Consider the following 25,184-nt stretch of genomic DNA (forward strand, 5'->3'; position numbering starts at 1 on the left):
CATACAGACATTCACACACAAAACACAAACATACCACAGCCTACCAAAACATACAAAATACTCAAACTGCAAGGCATTGCACACATGGGATGCCGTCCTTAAATGATCCCAGCAAAGAATTACTGATCTCTGATTAAAAGCGTCAGTCAGTGTAAAGACATAGTATCATGTCCATTCTTAAATTGACTACCTTGCAACCCAAAGATGGAGACAGTGGAAGAATACAGTCACATAATTTTATGTAGGTAAATTGTATATCTTAATGCAATGATGGATATTCACATTTCAGCAGTGTAGTCCAATAGATAGCTTTTGTGACCATGTCACATGTGTCAAATGTAGAGTCTGGCCTGCTCTAGGATATTCTCTATGATCCAGGGGTTATTATCAGACATTATATCCCCCCTTAGACTGTCTTACCATAGTGATGCTATCTTTGTATGCTTATAAATGAAAAACAACATTTGTTTATCTGCATGCTATTTTATTTTCACAGAAAATAAATTCTGTATATATTACAAAACATAGATCAGAATGTAAGAGAAAGGTAGAGAAAGGAGATGAAAAGATGTATTCTGCAGTTTTTCTAAAAATGATTCCCTATCGATGTATCAAAATTCACAAATACATATCTCACAGACAAATAATTGGTTATGACATGTATCCGTTTCCACAAGTATAAGTGGAATTGGTGAATTACAAATCTACGGACAATACATCAAAGAACTCGTTGAGAATACAATATAGAATTTATAGTTCATAAATACATGAACCACTCATTTTCTTGTGTTTATTTTTAAATATAAAAGTATTGTCGATAGTTTTATACCCGACTTGTTATTATGAAGCATATTTTGATATGTACACGATACAAAACTAATCTCCTAGCACTAACACATGACACACTACAATCATATCAAGTGTAAACACTTTCCTTGCACTTTCACTTTGGCTATAACCATATCAGCTATTTTCTGAACTCACAGAGTGTGATGTAATTTTCACTCAGCTGAAATTAAGTAATCTCACATTCTATTTGTTCTCATAATTAACCTGGTGCAACAATAATCAAGTTGATAATAAACAATTTTCCCCACTCTTACAATTTCTTTCCCTGGTGTACTTTTACAAAATATTGAATTCTTCAGACACATTCCCACTTACAAAACCTCTCATTTGCCCTTAAACATTTATAGCTGAATTTGCAACACATAAAAAATATGAGTTTGAAATCTTTTTTTTTTATTACATGTATTCTTAAATTAATCATACAAAATAAATACAAAATGTTTAAAATCATACATAGGTATGGTATTATATGTTCTTCAATAAATTATAATAGTAATTACTTTAAGAAAATTTCCATATTTATGCTGAGGCTGAAATACTTGAACTGAAGTATCTAATCCTAATTATCATGTATTTAATGAGTTATTACTCTAGTTTTTATTAAACTTGATATTATGTTATGGTATAGTGATCAACTACAAGAAGAACACAAGGTCTATATTTTCAGATTCATTCCATTATTAGTTGTTTTATATTTAGACCACTTTTATTGATTACGTCATTATTATTGTTCATATAACGTCGTCACAACTTGACAGTTGTGTATATCTAAATCCAATATAAAAGATCTATTATCTTAATCACTTTGTATTGCACTTGGTAATTTTTTCATCACATCAACTTAAAATTTCAACATATACAGGATGTTATTTCATTAATGAACATCACATATCAATACAAGAACAGTTAATCATCCTGCTGTTCCGATATCACACTAAGTTGAAGGTATAGTTACCATGGTTAAAGTCAGTTATTTTCCAAGGGATGATACCATTAGCAATTTCTCAGGATATTGACAGTCAGGAAGATAGGATCCATGAAGAAATCAGAAACCTGTATCAAAATTACTAATTTTCTTGAAGACAGATCTTAAAATTTTGCTAGTTTAAATTTTGTAAGTAAAAGTCGCGAAATTTCAAAATAACTTTAATTTGATTTTCTAGCTTTTAGTCGAAATCTTTAACTTGCAAAAATAAAAGGCAATAAAGTAATTCTTCCTCATTAAAATTACATCAATAAACCATGGCCACTAATTGGTTGACCTATTTCTTTGATTTTCAAAACTTAATCAATAACAATAGCATCCTCGGAATTCTGCCCTGGCCCAGCAGGCACATTTATCGGCTTGACTGAAGCAATTTTCACCATTTTTGAGGCTGAGGGAGGTGACTTCAGTAACCCCGAGTGATCCTGCGGCTTGTTTATGGGTTTTACACTGATACTTTTGTTCACAGCAGGGTACGGTGAAGCAGTTTTTGGAGCAGTCTTCGAAGGCAGTGGTGAAACCATAGTTGGAACTATCCTCTTCTGCTGATTTTCCCTAATAGATGGAGACATCTGCTTTTGAGGATTACTGGGAGAAACCATCACTGGGACCCTGCCTACTGGAGATTCATTTTTACCCATTTGCGGACTTTGTAGAGATTTTTGCAGTAGTGGTGATAACATTGTAGGAGTGATTCTTTTCTTCTCCGATTTTGGTGTAAGTCCTGAACTTCCAGCTGGGACAGGAACTTTTGGTGAGAGAGTCTTATTAAAGTTAGATTGCGAGGGTGAGGTGAAGCTGACGGGAACTTTGTGATGTGGTGATGTAAAAGAAACTCCTGTCATTGCCTGCATGTTACCTAGCTGTGTGGCATGAACTGCGGCAGCCTGACGCATTGCTGCTTCCATTGCCTGCTGTTTTGCTGCCGCTTCAATTGCAGCCTGTTTGGATGCCGCTTCTAACGCTGCTAATCTAGCGGATGCTTCAGCAGCTTGTTTGGCTGCCACTGCAGCATGCTGGGCTGCTATCTCAGACGGAGACATTGGTCTGGCAAACTGTGTTATGGATACTTTAGGTGTTTTTAATGCAGGAGTGGGAGTTGTTTGCTCCTCATGTTTAGGCTTAGGAGACTCGCCTTCAACCTCCTGAATATTAGGCACTGGCAGATCAGTCAATTTGTACTGTTCCAAGAAGTTCTCGTGCACATACCAACAGACTTTCTTATAGGATGCACGTTTTTCACGCACAGCTATAGCGGATATTTTCAACTCAAGCTGGCGTTTAGATATACTGTGAGCATTCATATCCTCAATGATTTCTGAGGTATCCATAACATTTTTTTCCTGTGGTGCTTCCTCTTCTTTCACTTCAGGAGTATCTACCTCCATTTTTGTCTCTGATGAATTTGACGAAGCTGTTTCACCAGAAATCTTCTGTGTCCAAAATATTCGGAACTTTTTAATCAGTTTCTTGATCCCAGCCAAATTTCCATGAACTAAACGAATCAAATCTGGCATAGCTGAAAAATAGAATGAACAGATTATACTTTAAATCTTGAACAAAAATAAAGCAATAAGTATTTATGAATTCTATATTTGGTGTTGTCCGTCCTTGTGGGTAGGTTTTGGATTGTATCTGTAATGTTTTGTGAGCATAACATCTTAAGGGAATTTCATTACAATATCTTCTATTAATACAATAAAGATATTACAATTGTTACCTACCCACAAGATCAGATTTCAAAATTCCCAGATGGATTGATAAGGCACAAGTCTCATATAAAGAATAGTGTTGTTATAAATCTACTGTGATTATTGGTCATTTTACAAAACCTGTGTATAGTGATTAGTGACCTAGTTATCACAACAATCAAAATTTACCTTTTTTCAAATCTTCCTGCCGTTTTCTCACAAATGAGTGGTATTACTCCTAACAATTAATGTAAAAATAGTAATTTGAGTTTGATATCTCACCTTCCTCAGGAACAGGTTTCCTATTCTTAGGTGTTGCACAGTTCTTCTCTGAGGGTGATCTATCCAATTTATTGTGGACAGCTCCACTGTATGTGGTGGGTATAGGTTCAGCACTCAAACACACAGCCTAAAGGCAAACAACACATGTTTTAGTCCTCTAATAGAAATTAGAAATAAAGCTTCAGAATTTTATTTTTAACAATTTAAGCACAGAACATACCTAATACAAAATGTTTATCTGTTTGGCAAATTCTTGTGTTTAGACATACGCATACTAAATCCAATGCATACTTTCTTTAATGACTACTTACAGCGAATAAAATTCAAGTGTGAACGATCATACATGTGTACCACACATCATTTCACTCAATCGCCGGCTAAAACAAATTTATGCTGATTTGATACACGTGTTTTGATTGGCTGATGGGTAAACAGGCTGACACGGTCCCATGCGTAATTTTTCACGTTTGCGCGTAATGGCGTAAAATAGGTGTCAAATGCGTAACAATTACGCAAAAAGCGTAAGGGTAAACAGGTCTGCAATTAATTCGGTAATTCGTAAAAATCTCGGCATGTCGTACAAAGACTTTTCCGAATTCCAACGGAAACATTACGACCTAATTACAGAGATATGGAAATGCAATTTCTGGCAACTTTAATGAACTATCGCCCTGAACAAGTGCACTTTATTTGACGAGGCGTCAGTTGTCGCAACAGCCGGTAACAGAGCATGTGGACACAGTGAAGTTGGGAAGCGAGCACATGAGTATCAGCAGTTTGCAATTCATGTAACATATACGGTGAATGTGTGTACTGGCTATTTCTGTTTGGATTATTTTGACGTTATCCCAGGTGCATCTAATGCATTAGAGATGGTGAAATTTTTCGACAAAGCCCTGCACCAACAAAATGATTTTGGAAACCCTGTATTTGCCCGAGGCGATGTTGTAATACTCAGAGATATTCCGATACGTTTGTTTTCATGGAAAGTCACTTTAACCGTTCTCCACTAGGACGTTGCTTTCGATGTCACAAGTCAGAAAGCGTCGGTAATTTTGGATTAAAATATTGCGTTTGACTATATAGACATCGTTTAAATATGCTTTTGCATGGCATGTTTGTGATTTGGATTATTGGAGAACTGATGCTTGACTAAGACTCTAGGAAAAAATATATACCATTGTGAAACAAGAGATCCCAGAGGGATCTTGGCGCCCACCATAGAATGATCTATGTCTGACAATGGAAAGAGGGATCTTTTCCCTGCTTTTCAAACTTTTTCAAACAAACGACATATAAAATTTGAGACAGATCGCTATAGTACTTTCTAAGAAATAGTGGTAACAAACTTCAACAATGAAATCTAAGATGGCAGCCGGTTGGCCATCTTGTTTACCGATCAGTCCCGAAAGGCATTATGCATCAGTCCTAAAAGGTACTTTGCACAACTAGGGTACAAGGGGAACATACACATAATATTTGAGAAAGATCCCTTCAGTACTTTCTGAGAAATAGCGGTAACAAACTTTAACAATCAAAATCCAATATGGCCGTCGGTCGGCCATCTTGTTTTAAAATAACAATATGCACAACTAGGGTCCTTGGGGAACCTTCATATGAAATTTGTGAACGATACCTTCAGTACTTCTTGAGAAATAGCGGTTACAAACTTTAATTATCAATATCCAAGATGGCCGCCTGTCGGCCATCTTGATGACCGATCGGTCCCAAAATGCAATATGCACAACTAGGGCCCTAGGGGAACCTACATATGAAATTTGAGAAAGATCCCTTCAGTACTTTCTGAGAAATAGCGGTAACAAACTTTAACTATCAAAATCCAAGATGGCCGCCTGTCGTCCATCTTGTTGACCGATCAGTCCCAAAATGCAATATGCACAACTAGGGCCCTAGGGGAACCTATATATGAAATTTGAGAAAGATCCCTTCAGTACTTTTTGAGAAATAGCGGTAACAAACTTTAACTATCAAAATCCAAGATGGCCGCCTGTCGTCCATCTTGTTGACCGATCAGTCCCAAAATGCAATATGCACAACTAGAGTCCTAGGGGAACCTGTACATAAAATTTGAGAAAGATCCCTTCAGCACTTTTTGAGAAATAGCGGTAACAAACTTTAACTATCAAAATCGAAGATGGCCGTCTTGTTGACCGATCGGTCCCAAAATGCAATATGCACAACTAGGGGAACCCACATATGAAATTTGAGATCCCTTCAGTACTTTCTGAGAAATAGCGGTAACAAGAATTGTTAACGGATAGACGACGGACCACGGACGAAAGGCGATTTGACATCTGGTGATGGTGGGCTAAAAATAACTTTAATGGATTTGGGTAAAAAAAAAAAAAAAAAAAAAGAAAAAAAAGAGATCCAATATGGCGACTGTCGTCACTTTCTCTGTTTAATAAGAAATATCCCAATTTTAAAACAATTTTCAAATCAAGTATTTTCTTAAAAAATTACATGACTGTTATATATATTCATCAGTCCATCCACCAAATACAAAAAAAATGAACGACAACATCTATTTTCATCGAGTTGGCCCCCTGTGACAAATACCACGAACGTGACGTTAGAACAAATGTCACACGTGGTGTGTGTAGACTCAAATGCCGAATTCTCTGTACAAGGGCAGCTCCGCCCCTAACCAATCAGAATGCTTGTTAGTCGATGTTGGTGGTTACACACAGGTAATTTGCTCACTTGACAGGTAGTATATATGTTTATATGTTTGATCGTTCACACTTAATTCGCTGTAACTTTAACAATTTCCATTTCACAAGTTCGCTAAGAGTAACATTTCGTGGATTTAAAGACTGCATAGAAAATCCAATCAAGATATTAATTCGCAGAGATAAACATTTGCAGGTTTGTTTGGAAATTGCACATCTTGTGGTTGTAATACTGTACCTTGTAATTGTTCATGGTTTCCTGGACTTGTTTCTGTAGACTATGAATAGCCTGTTCCCATACACATCCAATAATGATAGGCAGTGCGGCTTTGGTCTGACGCTTCAGTTCACTCTCCCAAGATTCAAGTTTGGCTTGTCGCGCTGCCTTCATCATCTCAGGACTTACCTAATGAAATACAAAAATTGATTTTTATCATGTAAGTAGTGTGACTTCCATTTATAAATACACTGTGGCATTTTTTTTTCTTCAAACAGAGTAAATTCTTTTAAAAGAGGAAGAACCACATCCCTGATATGTGGAGTGCTCAGAAGATAAGGATAGTGAAAATACAAGGCATCAAAATATTTTAAAAGAAAACATGAATATTACACACATCTTCATCAGCCTGACATCCCTCGTCATCGGACAGGTATCCATGGGGGACCATCCAATCATCTTCCTCCTCCCCATCACCACCTTCTTCCTCTTCTTCTCCCTGTCAGACAGAACAATAGATTTTTTGTAGTCAACATTACAACAGAAAACAATAGATTTTTATGACCACATAATATGAGCTTTCATTTCCTTTGACAAAAAGTTTTTATTTCAGGTTACAATATCATTTTCCACTCCAACCTGTTGTCCTTGTTAGCACTACTGCATGGTTTTAAAAGCATTGTATGACGGTCTCACTGTGTGTGTATGCTTTTCATACTTGGATGGCATGGGCCTTTAATTATTGGTCCTTACATGAAACAACTCAATTTGCCATCTTCTACATCTTGAGTATAACTTCTAACCATTCGATTTGGATCTCTTCTGCTTCTGAAAACTTCCATCTACGATAAACAGGAAGATCTTCTGAGAAGAATTCTCTTCTTAGAAAAGCGCAAATTGAGTTGGCCTCTGAGTAAACGAGAACATACCTCTGATCCAGACAAGCTCTCTCCAGGCTCCTCTTCTTCCCATTCATCATCACTATCTACCTCGTAGTCAAACAGGTCCTGAAACATTACAAGTCATAAATGTTCGTTTCAGTGATAAAAAACAGCTATCATTTTGATTTGAGACCTTCAAACGTTTTGTATCAGATTCATAATTTTAAGCCTGGATTTATATTACAATACAGCAATTGCAAAGCCTTTGTAAAATTGGCTGGAATTCAAACACTCTTAGGAACATGCAGCGAAAGCTGTTTTTTCGGTGATCAAATATATATGAATTTTTCACAGATCCACCTCCTATTATGTCATGTGACATTCATTTCCTATTATGTCATGTGACATTAATTTCCTGTTATGTCATGTGACATTCATTTCCTCTAAGCTTATATGTGATATTCATTTTCTTTTCATCCCATAACATTAATTTCATGGACTGGTATCAATATGACATTCACTTACTATGCGTAACATGACACTGTATTCCTGCTTGTCACATGACATTATTTCATGTTTGTCATGCAACACTAAAGTCATTTTTAATTTGCACAAATGTTGAGAATGACAGGTAATTCAAGCAATGTGAACCTACTGATGACTTATTTGATCCAATAAGTGATTTCAACATTACATAGTTCTAGGCACTTAAAAGATTCTTCAAATCAATCACATTTAAGATATCAAGAGAGTGAATTGCATTTTCCGAACATTACGTATACCTGGTCTGTGGAATAAATAAATAGCATTTGATGTAAAATATAATTAAAATCATTCAATAGTTTCATTTAAAAACAAATAACCAAAAAAAAAGGGGGAAAAAAAAGTGATTGATTTAGGATATGAATGATTCGAACCAATGCCAGATCGGATCAGTTGAGGTTTAACTACGAATTAATTTGTTCTTGTTGATCATCAGTACAAGACTACATTTAGTCCATTAAATACCTTGTCTTGTTTCCATGGATTTCTGGGGTTGACTGTTTTGCTTTTCTTCCTCCATGTTCCGTAGTATGGTGGTCGGTAGTTAGTGTGGAACTGTAAAAGTTTACAGTGGTAGGTAACCTTTTTCACCACATCCTCATCATGTACCAGCATCACATCCTCATCAACCATTTGGATTTTCCTGATGACAAAATTTCTATTGTATCATGCCGTCTAAATCTATACAAATCACATATTTACATTAATAATGACTTTTTTTGGTGGATATTTAATTTCTGAGTCTTTATTAAATCATTACAGCTTAATCAATATACATATCACTTTCTTTAAGCACAGCAATTTACGGCATGCATCAGGATGCTTACTGTACGCGTCCATTCCAGTTGGGACGCATCATTTTATAATAGTTTGCGTCCGTGGACGCATCCTGATTTCAGTGGGGAAGTCCCACATTTTTTGAGACTTTGCAATTAAACGCACCAAAAAATTTGCAATCAAACGCACCTGAAAAATGGCGGCCATGACAGGTGAGTCGGCGTTTGATTGCAAAGTCCCAAAAGTTGAGGAACTTCGCCATGGACGCAAACAAAAATGATGCATCACAAGATTTTCAATTTTTATCAATAAAAAGTTTAGGGTCGGGGGTAAAATCTAGGAAGGGTCGGAGGACCCTAAACAGAATTTTTTTTTGGCCTAAGTGTTGTATATTATGTTTCATTTTTCAAACCTCTTTGACAATATACAGAATGTATTTGCCGTAATTTCTGCGTTTGTCAGACAGATTACCGCTCGATTTGCATGCAGTATATAAATCATATATTAACAATAAATGATAAATTCAGTATGTTCTCCTTTTGAAAATGAATCTTTTGAGTTTACATTTATTATCTTAATGGAATGACATTGAAGAATTAATAGAAATTGATAAGATTGGCTATAAAAATGATACTACAACGAAATGTTTTATCCCTTTTGAAGTGGGAGCACACCACCTAAATAAGCAACATTTTAAATACTAAAGTGTAACTGGTTTACATAAAAATTTGATTGACATAATTTTAAATATGTCATTAAATGATTTATTTTTTTATGAAATAATTAAATTTGAAATGTTTAGATGATATGTAAATTTAAAGGTTGTCATAATTTAATTTTTTTTTCCTTTCTCCCTAATTGAATGATATAATTGAAATAAATCATACAGGAATGCGCTATTGCGAGGATTTGCATATATTTTGGGACTCACTGATTTTGTCTGGGACTCATCATTTTCAAAAGTGGTGAGTCCAGGACTCACAAGTAAAATATCCTACATAAATTGCTGAAGCATACATTTACTTTTCAGCAATTTAACTCATTCAGCCCCAAAATTTCATAATGTACTGGTCTAGTCTTTGATTTAGCAGAACCTTAATGTGTCTTTATGGGTGAATGAGTTGAAATTAAATTTATCAACAGATACAACGATCATCTTTGACATTCCAGGAGTTACTATCACTGTCGTTACATTCACCCCTGGAACATGTCATAGTAAATTTGAAGACCCTTTGTGCAACAAAAGATAAGACAGATAGTTTGGCCCTTTGATATACATGAAAAGAATCAAATACTGCTAAAATGTGGTTGATTGTTAAAGTTGGCGTCCCTCTCTCTGAGAAAGTATCTGCAGGTAGACATGATTGGTCAGATTTTTCTCATATTTCAGGTGGATACGACAGTGATAGGTATACCTTGAGTATCAAGGATGGCAACAATAGAAAACTGGTTTTGTCGAAGACACAAAGAAATTATGACATATTGTAATTATATATATATATATATATAAAATTTCAATGTTACCTATCAACCCCTGTATATTTTTTGGGACAAATCTTTCCAGTTTTGAGCTCATCGAGGTAAAGGGCACTGTCAGCGGACTGAAATCAAACACAACATGGAATTCTTCTCTTAACAATGTCTTAATTTTACAATTTACAATTGCTACAAGTAATAGGCTCTACAATGAAAAAGCATGATGTGCCCTTTTCTACTATAGGGCTATAAAATATTTTCGAGGGTAAAAATAACCTGTTCTCTGGGTAAAAGTGGTTTAATATGTAAACGTGGCTCAATGATCAAAATAGCATATGAACAAGACATGTTTTTTTATATTTGATATTCAAAATAAAGCAACTACAAAGTCATAAAAGTTTCTTAAGCATGTTGATTTTGCTATTTTCCAGTTGGCATTCATACTCTCATAATTGCCAAATGAATGCAGTTCAATACTTATATTTTTAATTATTACAATCTTATCCTATAATAAAAAACAATTCATGATTCATCAATGACGAAACAACTATTTCTACAGCCATCCTCCGTGACCGCTGGAACGACATTTATGACGCCACAATGGCAGTTCATGCCCTGACCAACGCCAACTGTATTTGCTAAAATTTCATAGTTGGGTATTATTGTAAGTTTTATACAGATGTATATCAAATGACTGACCTGCTGGAAGGACAGTTGGTCCAGTGCGGCTGCTGCTTCTACATCCAGCTGTTTCCTCCGACAAAATGGAGCCAGTTTCATGTCTTTCTTCACTTCAAATGGCATGAACAAACTATTTGTTTCGTTGTCCTACGATGAAATTTTTGACAATGATAATAAAATTAGTTATCAGCTTCTAAAATGGATTGAAGTTTTTAACATCCAGTTTCAACAGTAAGCGCCATTTAATGAAGTGCTAGGTCTAGGTGGTGGAGTAAGGCCAGAGCACCCGCAGAAAAACCACCAAATGTGATGTGGTATTGAGCATAAACCCAAAATACCTAGCACAAAATGTGTATATTTTGCTATCGACTGGCCCAAAGATCATGAAGTAATAAGTTTGAACTTAAAGATTGCTCCATGTTCTTCAGACCAAAACTTTAAAAGACAGTGATTGAAAATGGTGTCCGAAAAAGTAATATTGTTAATTTTTTTTTAAATCAATATCAAAACTAGAAAGGAAAATCAGAAGACAGTACAATATTCACCTTGGAGACAGGAGATACTTTTTGCTTGTTGATAAAGAAACTCTGGAAAGCCTGTTTAGTCTTGGATGCTTTCTTCTCCTGTAAATAAACAATGGAAATATGAATTAAAGTTCTTTCTAAAAAAAATTCCAATGAGGTCTTTTTCAAATCAAACATCTACCGGGTATTAAAAATTTACATTAAAAACATTAATAAGTGCCCATGTCCCTGTATTAAAGCATACCTCTCCCTTTTGAAGTCTCAATTTCAATTGCCCAGGCTTAAGACCAAAACTGTCAAATTTGTATACGGTAGGTTTGCGATAATTTCGTCCTATTCAGCACTCTTGTGTATTTTTTCAATATTTTAATCACCCTGGGTACTTATTGGGTCGAATACTGTATATATAACTACATGTACTGCAGTATTAGGTGATTGAGAGATGGACACTCTTTTGTAGGGCTGAAACGATTAGTCGAATAATCGGAGGCGATTAGATTAATGAAGCTAATTGCTGATAATCGATTAAAGATTTTATTAATCGTTAATCGTAACATGCATAGCCAGTGCATTGTAAGCTGACTAAACACGTTGACAGATCATGGATTTCTGAGTAAGCCATTCCGACTGGAGTTTCATCTCTTTATGTACATGTTTTGAACTCAACAAAGCATATATGATGTGAGAAATACTTGTTAAATTACGTCTCTGTGGAAGTTAAAGTCATTAATCAATGAAAAAGTGGATGTCATGAGAAAGCTTGCAACACGCTGTTCGCCAATTTTCACTAGCGATCGACTCCATGTTGTTACGTCACGGAGGCCTAATCGCCGCCGGGACGCTCGGGAGCGGAAGGAGCAGTAATCTTGAACATTTAAATTTTACTATTGCATGTGTTTATCATATAAAAAGAATGTTTTTGTTCATATTCTAATTGAATATAAGAGTTGTTGATTTATTTTATTTTTTTTTGATCACGGAAATAAAAAAGTTCATTGACGAAAATTTGGTCATGTTGCTCCGTGGCGATCCAGATTTGGTTGATTAGTCGTACGTGTGAAGGTCACGTCAAAACAGCGGGTTAGCAGACTTGATTTAAACGATGTTACGGAAGACAATACAGGAACGGAATTCAGAGCTTATTTGGGATAAAATACGTTTGTTTTGTCAATAAATCTATTCTTATTTGTTGGTAGGCTTATATTATATAAGGCATGTCCTCTATCATATTATACGGTAGGTGTTATTATTAGTTGATAACAAAACATGGCGGACGTTTTCAGTAGTCAGTAGTGAAACAATATAGTTGCCTTCAATTCAAACGATTAATCGATTAGTAATCGATTACATGTGACCGAATAATCGAATACAAAAATTACTAATCGTTTCAGCCCTACTCTTTTGCAAGTTTTTCATCTATGTAAGAAAATAAAATGAGCTCAAAATACTTTTTCTTCCTCTTCCTTTTGTTTCTCTTCTTTCTTGAGTTTTTGTTCTTCTTCTTTCTTCCTTTTCTCCTCCAACTTTGCTCTTAAATATGAAAGATTTACAACTTGATTTTGTGTAGTAAACAGAGCATGCCAGGCCTCAAAGTTGAGAGAAATTTACTCGCATATGCGAGTAAATATTCCCAAAGGCGAGTTAAAATTAATGATATATCGCCAACCGGCGAGTAAAAAATTCCTAAATATTTCCAGATTTATTTTATGTGTTTGGTTCTTTTAGTAGTAACACATATCTAATCTGTGTCAGAAAAGCGCTTAAAAGCATAATTACTGCATGCTGTAAAGCGTCTTGATGACCCTACAGCGTGTATCAGTAGCAATATGGCGGCAAAAAGGCCGGGGCAAATCCCCCTGACTTGTTTTGGCTTTAAAAAGTCAAAACAAACAGAAAACAATGGCAGATTTGACTCGGGATTCATGTGAAAAATGGGACTGAAGCCAATACATCGACAGGAAGCAAACGCTTCGACATGGCTGAACGAATGTTGTGGCTAAGACATGACAAAGGTACCATGTTTTGAAAGATGTGTGAACAGATTATTAATTAATCAATGGCCGGCAAAACAGACTTTGTGTCCAACTACTGATTGTTACGAAAGAGACAGACGCTTGTGTGACACAGAAAGACAGTAAGACATTCATGATACTGTTATCGCTTCAAACATTGCAAGATATGCACATGAAGTTCGTCAATGCATACATGTATAGAATTGCCAAGCCAGAACTAAATTCCAAGCCGCTGGTAGACATTTGCAACGAAAAACGGACTCTTGGAAGCTTGTACATGACTGCCTGAGGTATTAGGCCCAATTTATTCAATTTAAAATCAAATATTATAACCCTAATCAGCGAGATATGAGTTAGTAACTGAATAAATTTGAGATATATTGATAATTACTATACATTTATATATAAATTACTTATATTACCGTATATAGAAATGTAAACAGATTGAAAAATGGTTTAAAACAAAAAGGAAGCTGAAGTACAGAGGCTGTTTGGTGGGACATTGCAGTTGTTGAATAAAAAGAGTTTTGACCAACACAAAATTATGTTTTTCATGTTTTTAATACTTGTATATTTGTATCTGCTTGCTCAATAGTGTAAGGTGTCTCAATAAAGCTCTTAACACATCAAATCAATATTTGAAACTTATAAATTTCGCTTGACAACATTTGGCGAGTAAAATTTATAGGTCACTCGCCACTTGGCTAGTCTTTCCCAAGTGCTACTTTGAGGCCTGCATGCTTTGATAGTTTTATGCATAATATGTCCATCTGGTTATATGCATAATCTATACCCAGAACACCTCTCTCCTTATTATTCAAGCCATGTATTTTACGACTAGCGTTTAAGTATCCAAGGATAATCTGTTTAACCATAACCTCTAATGACAATATGAAGTACAAAATGTTACTGAACACTAGGAGCTGGCAGCTGGTGATAGATCTTCATGTAAATGCTGTATTGAAGAAACAAAATTTTGCAAATAAATATTTCAATACTTACTCGTTTTGCTCTTGCTTTTTCTTCCTTTCTTCCTCTTTCAACTGAAGCTTTTCTTGTCTTTCCTTCTCTTTCCTTTCCTACAATATTTGAGATAAATATTTGAATTTATGCGGCTTCAAGCAGTACATATAAACCAGTTACCCAAAGTTGCCTTAACGACCACCTCTGTAAATTTTTGTTCCTCATCTGTTAACATTTGAAGCCAGTTATATTTGAATTGTCAATAAAAAATCTACCGCCCATTATCATTGTCATATTAATGAACATTTATCAAAAACCTTTTCTTCTTCTCTCTGTTTTTCTTTTAGAGCTTTTGCTTCCTCCCTCTCTTTTCTTTTCTCTTCTTTTTCCCTCTGTTCTTCCTCCTTTTTCAGTCTCTTTTCTTCTAGTTTCTTTTCCTTCTCTTCTTTTACCTTTTGTCGTAGGGCTTCCTTTTCTTTCCTTTTTGCTTCTGAAAGCTACAAAACACAGAAAAGTACACATTTCAGCAGAAACCACAATTTAGGCTCTTGTATTTTCTGTATACCATTATAATAGCAATAGTTAATCAATGCAAATGTGTGAATTCAACTTTTTAGAAATCAAATTACCAATGTGGTGTTAAAATTTGAAAGCACAAAAATCAAATTAACAAGTGTGGTATATTTCTGCTATGAAGTAAAAATGTCATCTGAACTGAAAAGCATGCATTGAAGGCCACGGCTTGCCATCCAATATGAAAGACTTGCCTTCAGAAACATAAAATGAGCCAATGAAACCAAACGAAAAATACCCCACCTTTGACCTAACAATCTTTTTAGAAGATTTTGGCGTTCCATCACTGCAGCTTCCTGCACTATCAGCAGCAGGGGTCTGGGGGCAGGCCGTCGGACTTTCTGCTGCTGTAGTTGTCGGGCTTACTGAGGCAGTCTTGGTTGTTCCTGTTTTTGGGGTCAGGGAAAGACTCGCTTCAGGTGGCTTAACTTTGGCTGGAGTGGTACCAGATTTTACGTCTTGTGAAGAAGAAACATCTTCTTCTATTGAAGTATCGCTGTTTTGCTTCGCAGATACATCTTCAACTGAAACATCTTCTGAATGACTTTTTGTAGCATCTTCATCAATGCAGATTACATCTTGTTTTTCCGATTTTGTTTCTGATTCATTTTTCTTTACATCTTCGCTATCAGTTTTATCCTTGTCTACTTCTTTGTCTGATGACATTGAAACATCATCATTACTAGAATCTTTGTCTATACTATCTGGACTGTCCTTCTCTGACCCTTTTGTGTGTTCTTCAACAACTAATTTCTTTTCAGAGTCCAAATTTTTTTGAAGATCAAATGCTTTTTCCTGCTTTTCAACTTTGTCACCAGAAGAATTTTCTTTATCTACAAGATCGATACATTCCACTTCATTTGTAGAAGTAATCTCATCCGGAGGACACTTCCTGACAAAGCGCTCCAGAGTATTACGGATGCGGTTTGGAAGTCCCACTGGAATGTTCTCTGCCTCGGAACTAGAACTAACTTCCGGATCATGATCGACGATGCATGGAGTGATAGGCTTGCTATCCCCTGAGGGTTGGCGCTCCTGCTTGTGGTTCTTGTGTAATTTAGCACTTGGTGATTCGCCATCTGAAAGTTTCCTCTTTTTAGGTCCCTGTGGGGAAACAATTTGGGGTTTCTGTTCCAAAGGCTTAAAAGGCAGGCGTGCTGAAATATTGATTTAAGGATATAACCAAAATTAACACATGTAAGTTAATAAAAGTAAAATTTAATTAATAAGTCATTATTTGCTAAAACTCAATATTTGCCAATCTTACAATAAAAAGAATTAGAAATAAAATTTTTGAAAAGGTTAATCCGAACATTTTCAGATACTGATAATTAAGTTTTGCCATTAGTTCTGTAATGAAATGATATTAAATTCCTGTATTAAACCTTTTGGACTCAAACTGACAGCACCAGTTTTAAGTTTGAAACATTAACAGATTGTTTCCAAGACCACATATAAACTTATAATTAACCAACCTTGTCTCAACTTTTTCGAAGGAGGACCACCATCAACTTCATCTTTGCATCCCAAGGTGACTTTTGGGTCTGAAAACAAAATTATTCAAAATCAAGTTCATGAAAAGTTTTTCCGGAAAATCTGTAGATACATATGCAATTTTGTTTTCATTCACATATAGCATTTTGTTTTTAAATTTAAAAGGAAAATAATCAATAAGCAAAAGTTTATCAATTTATCCCTCATTCTGTATATTTAAATTCAATAAGTCTTGTATTTATGCATAATCCGCCCTGTAGCTAGGCCTCTGTGGGTTTATACTTGGGGTTTTTTTTTAAGTGTAACACCCTATTAGAAGCCAGTCAATTTGTTTGTGAGGGAAATATCAGAGTGCCCAGAGAAAAACAACTGACCAGCTTGTTTGTGAGGGAAAGGTCAGAGTGCCCAGAGAAAAACAACTGACCAGCTGTTGGCCCATACAAAAATTAAGTTTGTGACTTAAATAAAATTGAAACAATGAAGTTTGAGTAATAATGTGTTGAATTAATGGGCCATATGAAAATAATATTTAAAATAACCATGTGAGTTGTCATCTGGTTGTGCTCTTGAAGGCCTTAAAATGCCTCTTGTCATATTTGTTATATATATGTGTTCCTGAAATATATATTTTATTGACCATCAAGTGTGTATCCGGAATTTGAATGTTTTTGCATGTTAGTATACATGTACTGTTTCGGAATGGCAAATCACTGGTGGCAATACGGGGGTTTAGAGATCCTAAACGACATGGGTAAAGTATGATTTACCGTTGATTAGTCCAATCTCTGGTGATTACGACGTCACAAAAACCATATCAAAAGAAGACGTCACAATCAATGGAAGGTGGGACTAATCAACAGTAAATTATACTTTAGTTTACCAACAGCGTTTTGTATTGTTTTGTACATGCTGAGTTGAAAAAATATGCTGGAAGAAGACTTCTTAGTTATCTTAGAACAATGCATCAAAATAAAATAATTGAATAATTACGAGTCAACGATTACACTGACGTTTAACAAAGGTGTGCATATAAGCAATTTCTTTAAATGTTTTCGTAGGCATATTAAGAGCGCAGCTCTCTGCGCGGCCAAAGGCCGCGTAGAGCGAAGCTCTACTAACGATAACACGCGTATGAGCATATAGAATCCAATACATTCCAGTACCCCTTGGACTTTGAAACCGTGTCCCGCGGGAAAAGTCTCGCGCCTCCATGCAGGCTGCCATGTTTTAATTCTCGTTATCAGCACGACGAGATTTGAAATTTTCTCTATAGACAAAACGTTTCATCGGGATACACTTTGTAATTACTGTAAGTAGTTTTAGATAACTACACAAAGACAAGACGGCACAATAAATGTACTGGTCAAAATGATATTCTCTGTGTCAAGCACTCAGCACCGTCAGCCGTGACGTCAGGACGTCTCTGGTGCCAAAGATGACGGGGGTCACACTTAATAACGACAACAAACGACAACACGTTAAATACAAGGAAAAGTTAGTGACAACACAGGATATGTTATTCGGTACATTAAAATGAATATTTCTACCAAGTTTTATGAAGATTGGAGCAAAAATGAAGGAATTAGAGCGATTTGAATATTCTGAAATCGGCCGCTGGTCAACGATAGATCGAGTGACAAGATGTTTGCCGTGACGGTATACCGACAACACATTGTAACATCGAAAATGTTATGAAAACCTAACGACAACAGAAGATATGTTTTTTGTCATACTATAATGCATCTATGTACAAAATTTCATTAAGATTGGAATAAAAATGAAGACTTTATACCTGTTTTAATGTTACGAGATCGGCGACTGGTCAGGTTTACTACCGACAACAGATCGACGACTCACACACACCTGTACACGCGTGTGTACGAGTGCATAGGGTCTCGATACTGTTTGTCTAAACCATTGTTGTGTAAACATCATTATAGTCGGTGTAGAACTCTCGGCCATACTCAATACACGAATATGTTTCCAGACCCTACGAACGGACGTGGTTCTACTCAGGGTCCTTTATATGTTGGTGTAGCTAATCTAGTATTTAGGTTTTTTTGTGTGTATTTTTAGCTGCGTAAATATTTTTTATATTAATTCACTATTTTATTTACGCGGTAACTTTGACTTTATTTAATACGTTTTATTTGAAAGATTAAGTTTTAATATCTTGAATCCCGTCCTGCGGGCACACAAGATTTCGCTTGCGTATCGTAAGTTTTAATTTCGGGAAGCTTACAAATATTACGTTTATTTAACACTTTTTATTACTGAACTTACATATTTCATTTATTGAATGATTTTTACTGACACAACATACGTGTAATTCATTTGAAAAGTAGTAGAAGGTAAACGAATTTTAACTGTACAACATCTTGAATCCCGTCCTGCGGGCACACAAGATTTCGGAAACATATCGTAAAATGTCCAACTGATTATTTCGCAAACGTATCGTTTAAAGTCTAACTGTTTAAGAGAAACACAATCCTTAAATATCTTGAATCCCGTCCTGCGGGCACACAAGATTTCGCTAAGACATTTTTTTCTGTTTAGACGGACCGTGCGAAAAATGCAGTTTTTGGAATAGTTAGCATTCCATTCGTGGAAGATATAAGTTCCTTTTACTGCTTCACAAGTTTCAAAAACTTGTGCACTTTCCGTTATCTTTTCTACAACGGGCAGTTCTCTCCAAAATACTGAACTTATTTTTAAATGTTGCGCATGCGGAGTTATTTCGTACTCTCCTATTCCTTGAAGCGATCTGCGCACGTGGTTGTACTGCGTGTTTTGTATGTGCTCTAATCGTTTTATCAAATCTGGAACTTTCGAAATTTTCCAGTCACCAACAAGCTTTATGATGTGATTCATTGATTTGCAGTTGTTGTTTTTCCAGCCTTTAAAATAAACATATAATATTGTATTTCTTAAGATAACATATGGGAAGTATATATAAACACCATATGTTTACATAACAATAAATACAATCGCGAACTGTAATCACACTGATAATATACACACGTGTGTGCTTCTTCTATGTATACTGTATGCAAGCCGTCGGTCTACTGAGAATTTCAATGATCATTACTCATTCAAATCTTCATCAATAGTCATTACAATTGGCATGAATTACTTTCTTTAGATATAGGTTACATATATTATTATTTGCGGTAACATTACTGCGTAATTTCGTAAAATATTTTGTGTTGTCGGTCGGATCTAGATCTGTACATGTAAGCTTGGCTTACACACATGTATACACTCTGCGTCTCTTCATATTTGAAATCGTCATTACTCCGGTATTTTTACTCCAATCTTAATAAAATTTTGTACAGATATGCATTATGGTATGACAAACAACATATCTTATGTTGTCGTTAGGTTTTTGTAATATTTTTAATGCTATGATGTGTTGTCGGTAATACTGAACATACACACTAACGATATAAACCTGACCAGTCGCCGATCTCGTAACATTAAAACAGGTATAAAGTCTTCATTTTTATTCCAATCTTAATGAAATTTTGTACATAGATGCATTATAGTATGACAAAAAACATATCTTCTGTTGTCGTTAGGTTTTCATAACATTTTCGATGTTACAATGTGTTGTCGGTATACCGTCACGGCAAACATCTTGTCACTCGATCTATCGTTGACCAGCGGCCGATTTCAGAATATTCAAATCGCTCTAATTCCTTCATTTTTGCTCCAATCTTCATAAAACTTGGTAGAAATATTCATTTTAATGTACCGAATAACATATCCTGTGTTGTCACTAACTTTTCCTTGTATTTAACGTGTTGTCGTTTGTTGTCGTTATTAAGTGTGACCGGATGACGGCACATATTCCCGCGCATTTTTGATACATATATATATTATGGCATGTTGCCAAGTTTTCCGCCTTTGAGAGAAACGAGATCGAAAGGTTGAACTACCGTATTCAAGTTGAATATTTCTTTCTGACCTGTATGTGACGAGTGTCAATATATTGCTAGACACAAAACATCCATCAATAGTGTTGAAGAATAGCATTTAATAAAAATCAATGATCGGACTACAAGTTTAAACAGTTTTAATCTCGGTCTGAGGTTATAATCCTAATAGCTATATTAACATTTCTTAAATGCAAGTAGCTACGCTCTTCTGAGGCTTTGCCTTAAATTCATATTATGGTTAAGATGTTAATTTAGTTTTATTATTAACAGAAAATAAATCTAATATTTAATAAAAAAAAAGTGTAACAATATACATATATATGAAATCGAAAACGTACTGTCTTTCCTCGGATCGTGTTCGTTCAAAGAATAAGAGGTTGCCTTAATTTCTTGATCTAAATATAAGTCTTGTCTAACTGCATGAGCGCAAAATCATTAAAATGATGACAATGTCATAATACGATCAGTCACCTCGCAAATATATATATATATTCCTGGGAGGCTTCAATTCATAATTAACTGTTATTTGACCAGCTTAAGACATGATTTTGCGTTATCCAAATGTTGGATTGTGATTAAACCGCTAAATCTTACCATTCTCAAAATTATTTACACAATCTACTTGTGCCATTCCCAGTGTTGATGGTTTCTTTCCTTCGAAGTTGGCGCGAATATTGGGCGCTCTCCTTTAGTCGATACGGGCTGAATGCTTTCTGCGATTTTGGGTGGATATAATAAAATATCATTTTTTCTTGTTTCAAGATTTACCAGGAAATAATGTTGAAATCAAAAGAAAATAATTTTCATTTATGAGATCTGTATTTTTCAAAAGAGAAGTAACATTTTAGAAAAACAGTGTGACCTATTTGCTGCCGCGCAGAAAAACGTCACGGTGGGAGTAGATCCCGACGACGTAGACACAGGACTAAATAACCTGTTTTCACCTTTTGACTGATATTTACAGTTTAAGTATAATAACCTGTCAAAATGTCTCTCGCGGGTCTTAAAAAACAGTTCAACAAGGCGAATCAGGTAACGTATATTTTCTAAGATAAATCATAATTTGTATCAGGACTGAATGTTTCGGTGGTTTGACAGTGGGGATGACGTGAAATCGCGTGTTTATCTTTTTGTCCGGACCTCTCTGTTTATGAAATAATACATTATAAATCTCTGTCACTAAATTGAATACAGCATTAGTTTGGGTCTTTACATTAATGTCATGTGTTCTGCAACATCCATACACAAATATCAAATAGCTTTACTAACCGGTCGCATATCGTGTGAGTTTGATCCTTGGTAATGCATATTTTGAAAGCAGACATGACTACAGTAGCATAATATCATATAGGCCTAAATGAGAGTTGTAGCTGCAATGTTCTATGTTCAGAACAACTTCTTCGGTGAATATTGTGTATAATAAAATGTTTTATTACATCTGACCAAATTCTCTTTCTTTTTATAATATTCTAATCTTTGATTAGGCTAATTATGAATTTTATGTATTAAGTACTTGGGACAATGACCTGGTATGTTTGGATTTTGCAATAGAAGCATGTGCCACACGTAACTCATGATATTGATGACTTTCTGACAAGGCCTAGTTCACAATGTGTTTTGACCATTCAGAAATGGCAATTTAATTGACTTCTAATTATATTCAAGTACATTCAAGTGACCTTGTTTAAAGATGCTCCACCGCTGACAAATATGGTATTGTTTGCAATATGGAAAACAGGAGCAGACAATTTAGTATTTTTCTTCATTTACAAAAGTTACTTACTTTACACCATTACCACCATTGAAAAGTTTGAGCTTCTATTAAATTTTACTTCAAGTTAAAAATATGAAAAATAATTAATTGCATCCCGAAAAAATATTGTACCACTATATCCTATCTGGAATGAAGTACTGATTCCGCGTGCACCAAAGGCGAAATAAATTATTTAATATTATCATTTGTAATAATTAGACATATATACCCACGATTAAACTCCAATTATTGTTCAAATGATGAATATCATTAATGCTCTGTCGGCGTTGGAGCATCTTAAATAGACTAAATTCATCATTTGAATATACACTTTAATACACAGTACAGCGCAGTTGTACTAGTGTCACTTGTATCATATGTGTTCACAGTACAGGGTTTTGTCTTACATTTGTTTATAATGAAATATATATACATTGAACTAAAATATTTGATTATTTTCTTCAAAATGTAATGTTTGTTATCAACAGTCATACTAAAAATGTTCATTTAGTGATGGACACTGTAAAACTTTAGCAGCCAACTTTTTTCAAATCAATTGAAATATGAATAAATTAATATAGTTCAAATATCTTAAATTTTGATGTCTTTTCAGCTAGTTGCCAAGTTCAACATCATTTAATGTAATTGTTAAATCAATTAATATACTAGTATTTAATTAATTTTCATTATACTGCTAGGCTAAAAAAAGATAAATTGTTTGGCAAAGATAATAAATTATAATTGTACTGTTGCTATTTTTTCAGTATGTGAGTGAGAAAATAGGAGGAGCTAAAGGTACAGAGCTTGATGATGATTTTATGGAAATGGAAAGGGTGAGTTATCGTAATAAAATTATATGATTACTACTCTAGTGTATAAAGTTCATTTATTCATTTTAGAAATTGATCTCAATCAAAGTTAAGCATGATTTATTTCCTTTCGCTTTATATATATCTACAAATCCTTGCTGATTATATAATTTCCTTAATATGTTTATATAATTTTATAATACACAGTTAGTCAGTAGCATGCTATATACTACAGCTTTTTGAATTTTTCTCTGCATTTACTTTTACAATACAACCAAGTATGTTTTACTCAATATCATTATTTTAATAATTCAATTTTATGATATGTTTAGCATTTCTATAGCCCAATGAAATTAAAAAAAAAAAACATGATGTAAAATGATGATATAGGTTAATCATCATTTTTTGTTCTCTATAGATTGAATTAAGATACAAAACTGGCTGTTATAAGTACATAAACATTTTTTTTTTATTCACCTTAGTGTCCTAGTTTAACACTTAACTGTTACAAGTGTATCAACAAATCACTCTAAGTGAGCATCTGAGTCATTTTCTCCGAAATGTATAATGTTATGCTTGCTAACACATAAATAATTCAATAAATCATTGATATCACAATCAATAGCTACCTGCAAGGGCAGATAACTCTGTAATGTGCAAATACAGAATATTCCTGTTGTGTCTCATTATGATAGGGTCCCCTTTTATATCCTGTCTCCTTGAAACATTCCCCAAAGACAGCAATCAATACACCCTACACTGTCACTTTATAATTGTAATGGGCAAACAGACCCAACAGATTCCAAATGTGTTGTTTCAAGAATGAAAAGAAATGTCTTTCTACAAAATTGTTCCTGTGAACTATATAAGTAAAACGGGGGAGTATGAGCAGTTTCCATGCAATTTATTCCTGTCTGTTGGAGAAACTTGTCATCCATAAATAGGGTTTCTTGCAATTTATCTAATGAAGACCCCTTGGTATGATCTAAATTTCAACTTTTTTCTTTCTTAGGAATATGCTTGCTTTGGGATTGTTTTTCAAATATATAGAGTACTCCTCACATTAGAGGCAGTGATGGCCAAGTAGTTAAGATGTCCAGACATATTACCACAAGTCCTCAACATCTGAGTTGGGAGTTCAAATCCCATGTGGGGAAGTTGCTAGGTACTGACCTTGGTCGATGGTTTTTCTCCAGGTACTCTGGCATTTCTACAACAACAAGCCTAGCTTGTCCTTAAATGACCCTGGCTGTTAATAGGACATAATTTATGAAACAAACCAAACATAGAATTACTCCTCACTTCATTGACTTTCTCATTAAACATCATAAATACTACTGATTGGAATAAGTGATGTTTCATTGTGTGGGGTGATTTTATCTGTAGTAAAGATGACAGTAATTAATTACCATCAGATGAAATTATTTTGTATATGAACATTACCCATCTACTTTCTGCTCTGTTGGCTTGAAACCTTTCAGATAAAATGTAGTCAACCTCAATCATGTTTTCAAAGAACATCCATCATTTTAATTGTTTGTGAATGTATTAGTAGGCAAGACATATAGGATTAACAGGTCAATTAAACAATAGTATCAAAATGATATGAAAACAGTAGTTAGTGTATTGTTGAAATATGCAGGTATAGGGCGTAACAATATGGGTTTGATGGAGATGCTAAAACATTGTGGGCCGTTCGCGAGTATGATGGTAACTCCCACCTTTCCCATATATATATGACATCACAATATGATGTCACAATCACCGAAAGGTCAATTAATGGTAGATTATCTACTTAGGTCATTTTGTTATCTCAAAGTCGTCACTATTTTAATTGTACCTGCTAAACCCATTGCATGAAAATCTTTAGTTTTCCCTTCTTTTGATGTAAAATTGGTTACTGCAATCACAACTTTACAAGGAGACACAACATCAATATACCACCGCCACCTTAAACAGACAAAATCACAAAAAAAATCAAGTTTTAAATCAAATTAATTAGGGCTGAAACGATTAGTAATTTTTGTATTCGATTATTCGGTC

At 34.8% G+C, this 25,184-nt stretch overlaps 2 protein-coding genes across 3 annotated transcripts in view; one reads left to right on the plus strand and one right to left on the minus strand.

Annotated features, from left to right (window-relative positions):
* Window positions 1–1,225: 1,225 nt before the first annotated feature.
* LOC138333078 (chromatin assembly factor 1 subunit A-like) lies at window positions 1,226–21,279 on the minus strand. Its single transcript, XM_069281207.1, has 15 exons — window positions 21,174–21,279; window positions 16,623–16,691; window positions 15,391–16,304; window positions 14,892–15,071; window positions 14,614–14,690; window positions 13,048–13,129; window positions 11,621–11,698; window positions 11,094–11,222; window positions 10,443–10,519; window positions 8,607–8,784; window positions 7,647–7,724; window positions 7,115–7,216; window positions 6,739–6,906; window positions 3,808–3,934; window positions 1,226–3,353 (listed from the first exon to the last, which is right to left on the minus strand). Exons 1-15 carry the CDS (start codon window positions 21,208–21,210, stop codon window positions 2,134–2,136), a joined length of 3,516 nt encoding a protein of 1,171 aa, XP_069137308.1. The 5' UTR covers window positions 21,211–21,279; the 3' UTR covers window positions 1,226–2,133.
* Window positions 21,280–21,461: 182 nt separating this feature from the next.
* LOC138333079 (endophilin-A3-like) overlaps window positions 21,462–25,184 on the plus strand; it is a 30,719-nt gene continuing 26,996 nt past the window's right edge. For both annotated transcript variants that reach the window (XM_069281208.1, XM_069281209.1), the window contains exons 1-2: window positions 21,462–21,611; window positions 23,097–23,165. In XM_069281208.1, the coding sequence (XP_069137309.1) occupies window positions 21,567–21,611; window positions 23,097–23,165 (114 nt within the window). In that variant the 5' untranslated portion in view covers window positions 21,462–21,566. The remainder of the gene's footprint in view (window positions 21,612–23,096; window positions 23,166–25,184) is intronic.

Source organism: Argopecten irradians, chromosome 10 (genome assembly GCF_041381155.1).
Source record: "Argopecten irradians isolate NY chromosome 10, Ai_NY, whole genome shotgun sequence".
Classification (NCBI taxonomy): Eukaryota; Metazoa; Mollusca; class Bivalvia; order Pectinida; family Pectinidae; genus Argopecten; species Argopecten irradians.

Coding starts and splice junctions, on each gene's coding strand:
- LOC138333078 (XM_069281207.1), bottom strand. CDS start 21,210: ATGGCACAAGTAGATTGTGTAAATAATTTTGAGAATG. Junction 10,520..11,093: donor ACCAACTGTCCTTCCAGCAG/GTCAGTCATTTG, acceptor GTTTGATTTCAG/TCCGCTGACAGTGCCCTTTA. Junction 3,354..3,807: donor GAAACCTGTTCCTGAGGAAG/GTGAGATATCAA, acceptor TCTATTTTTCAG/CTATGCCAGATTTGATTCGT.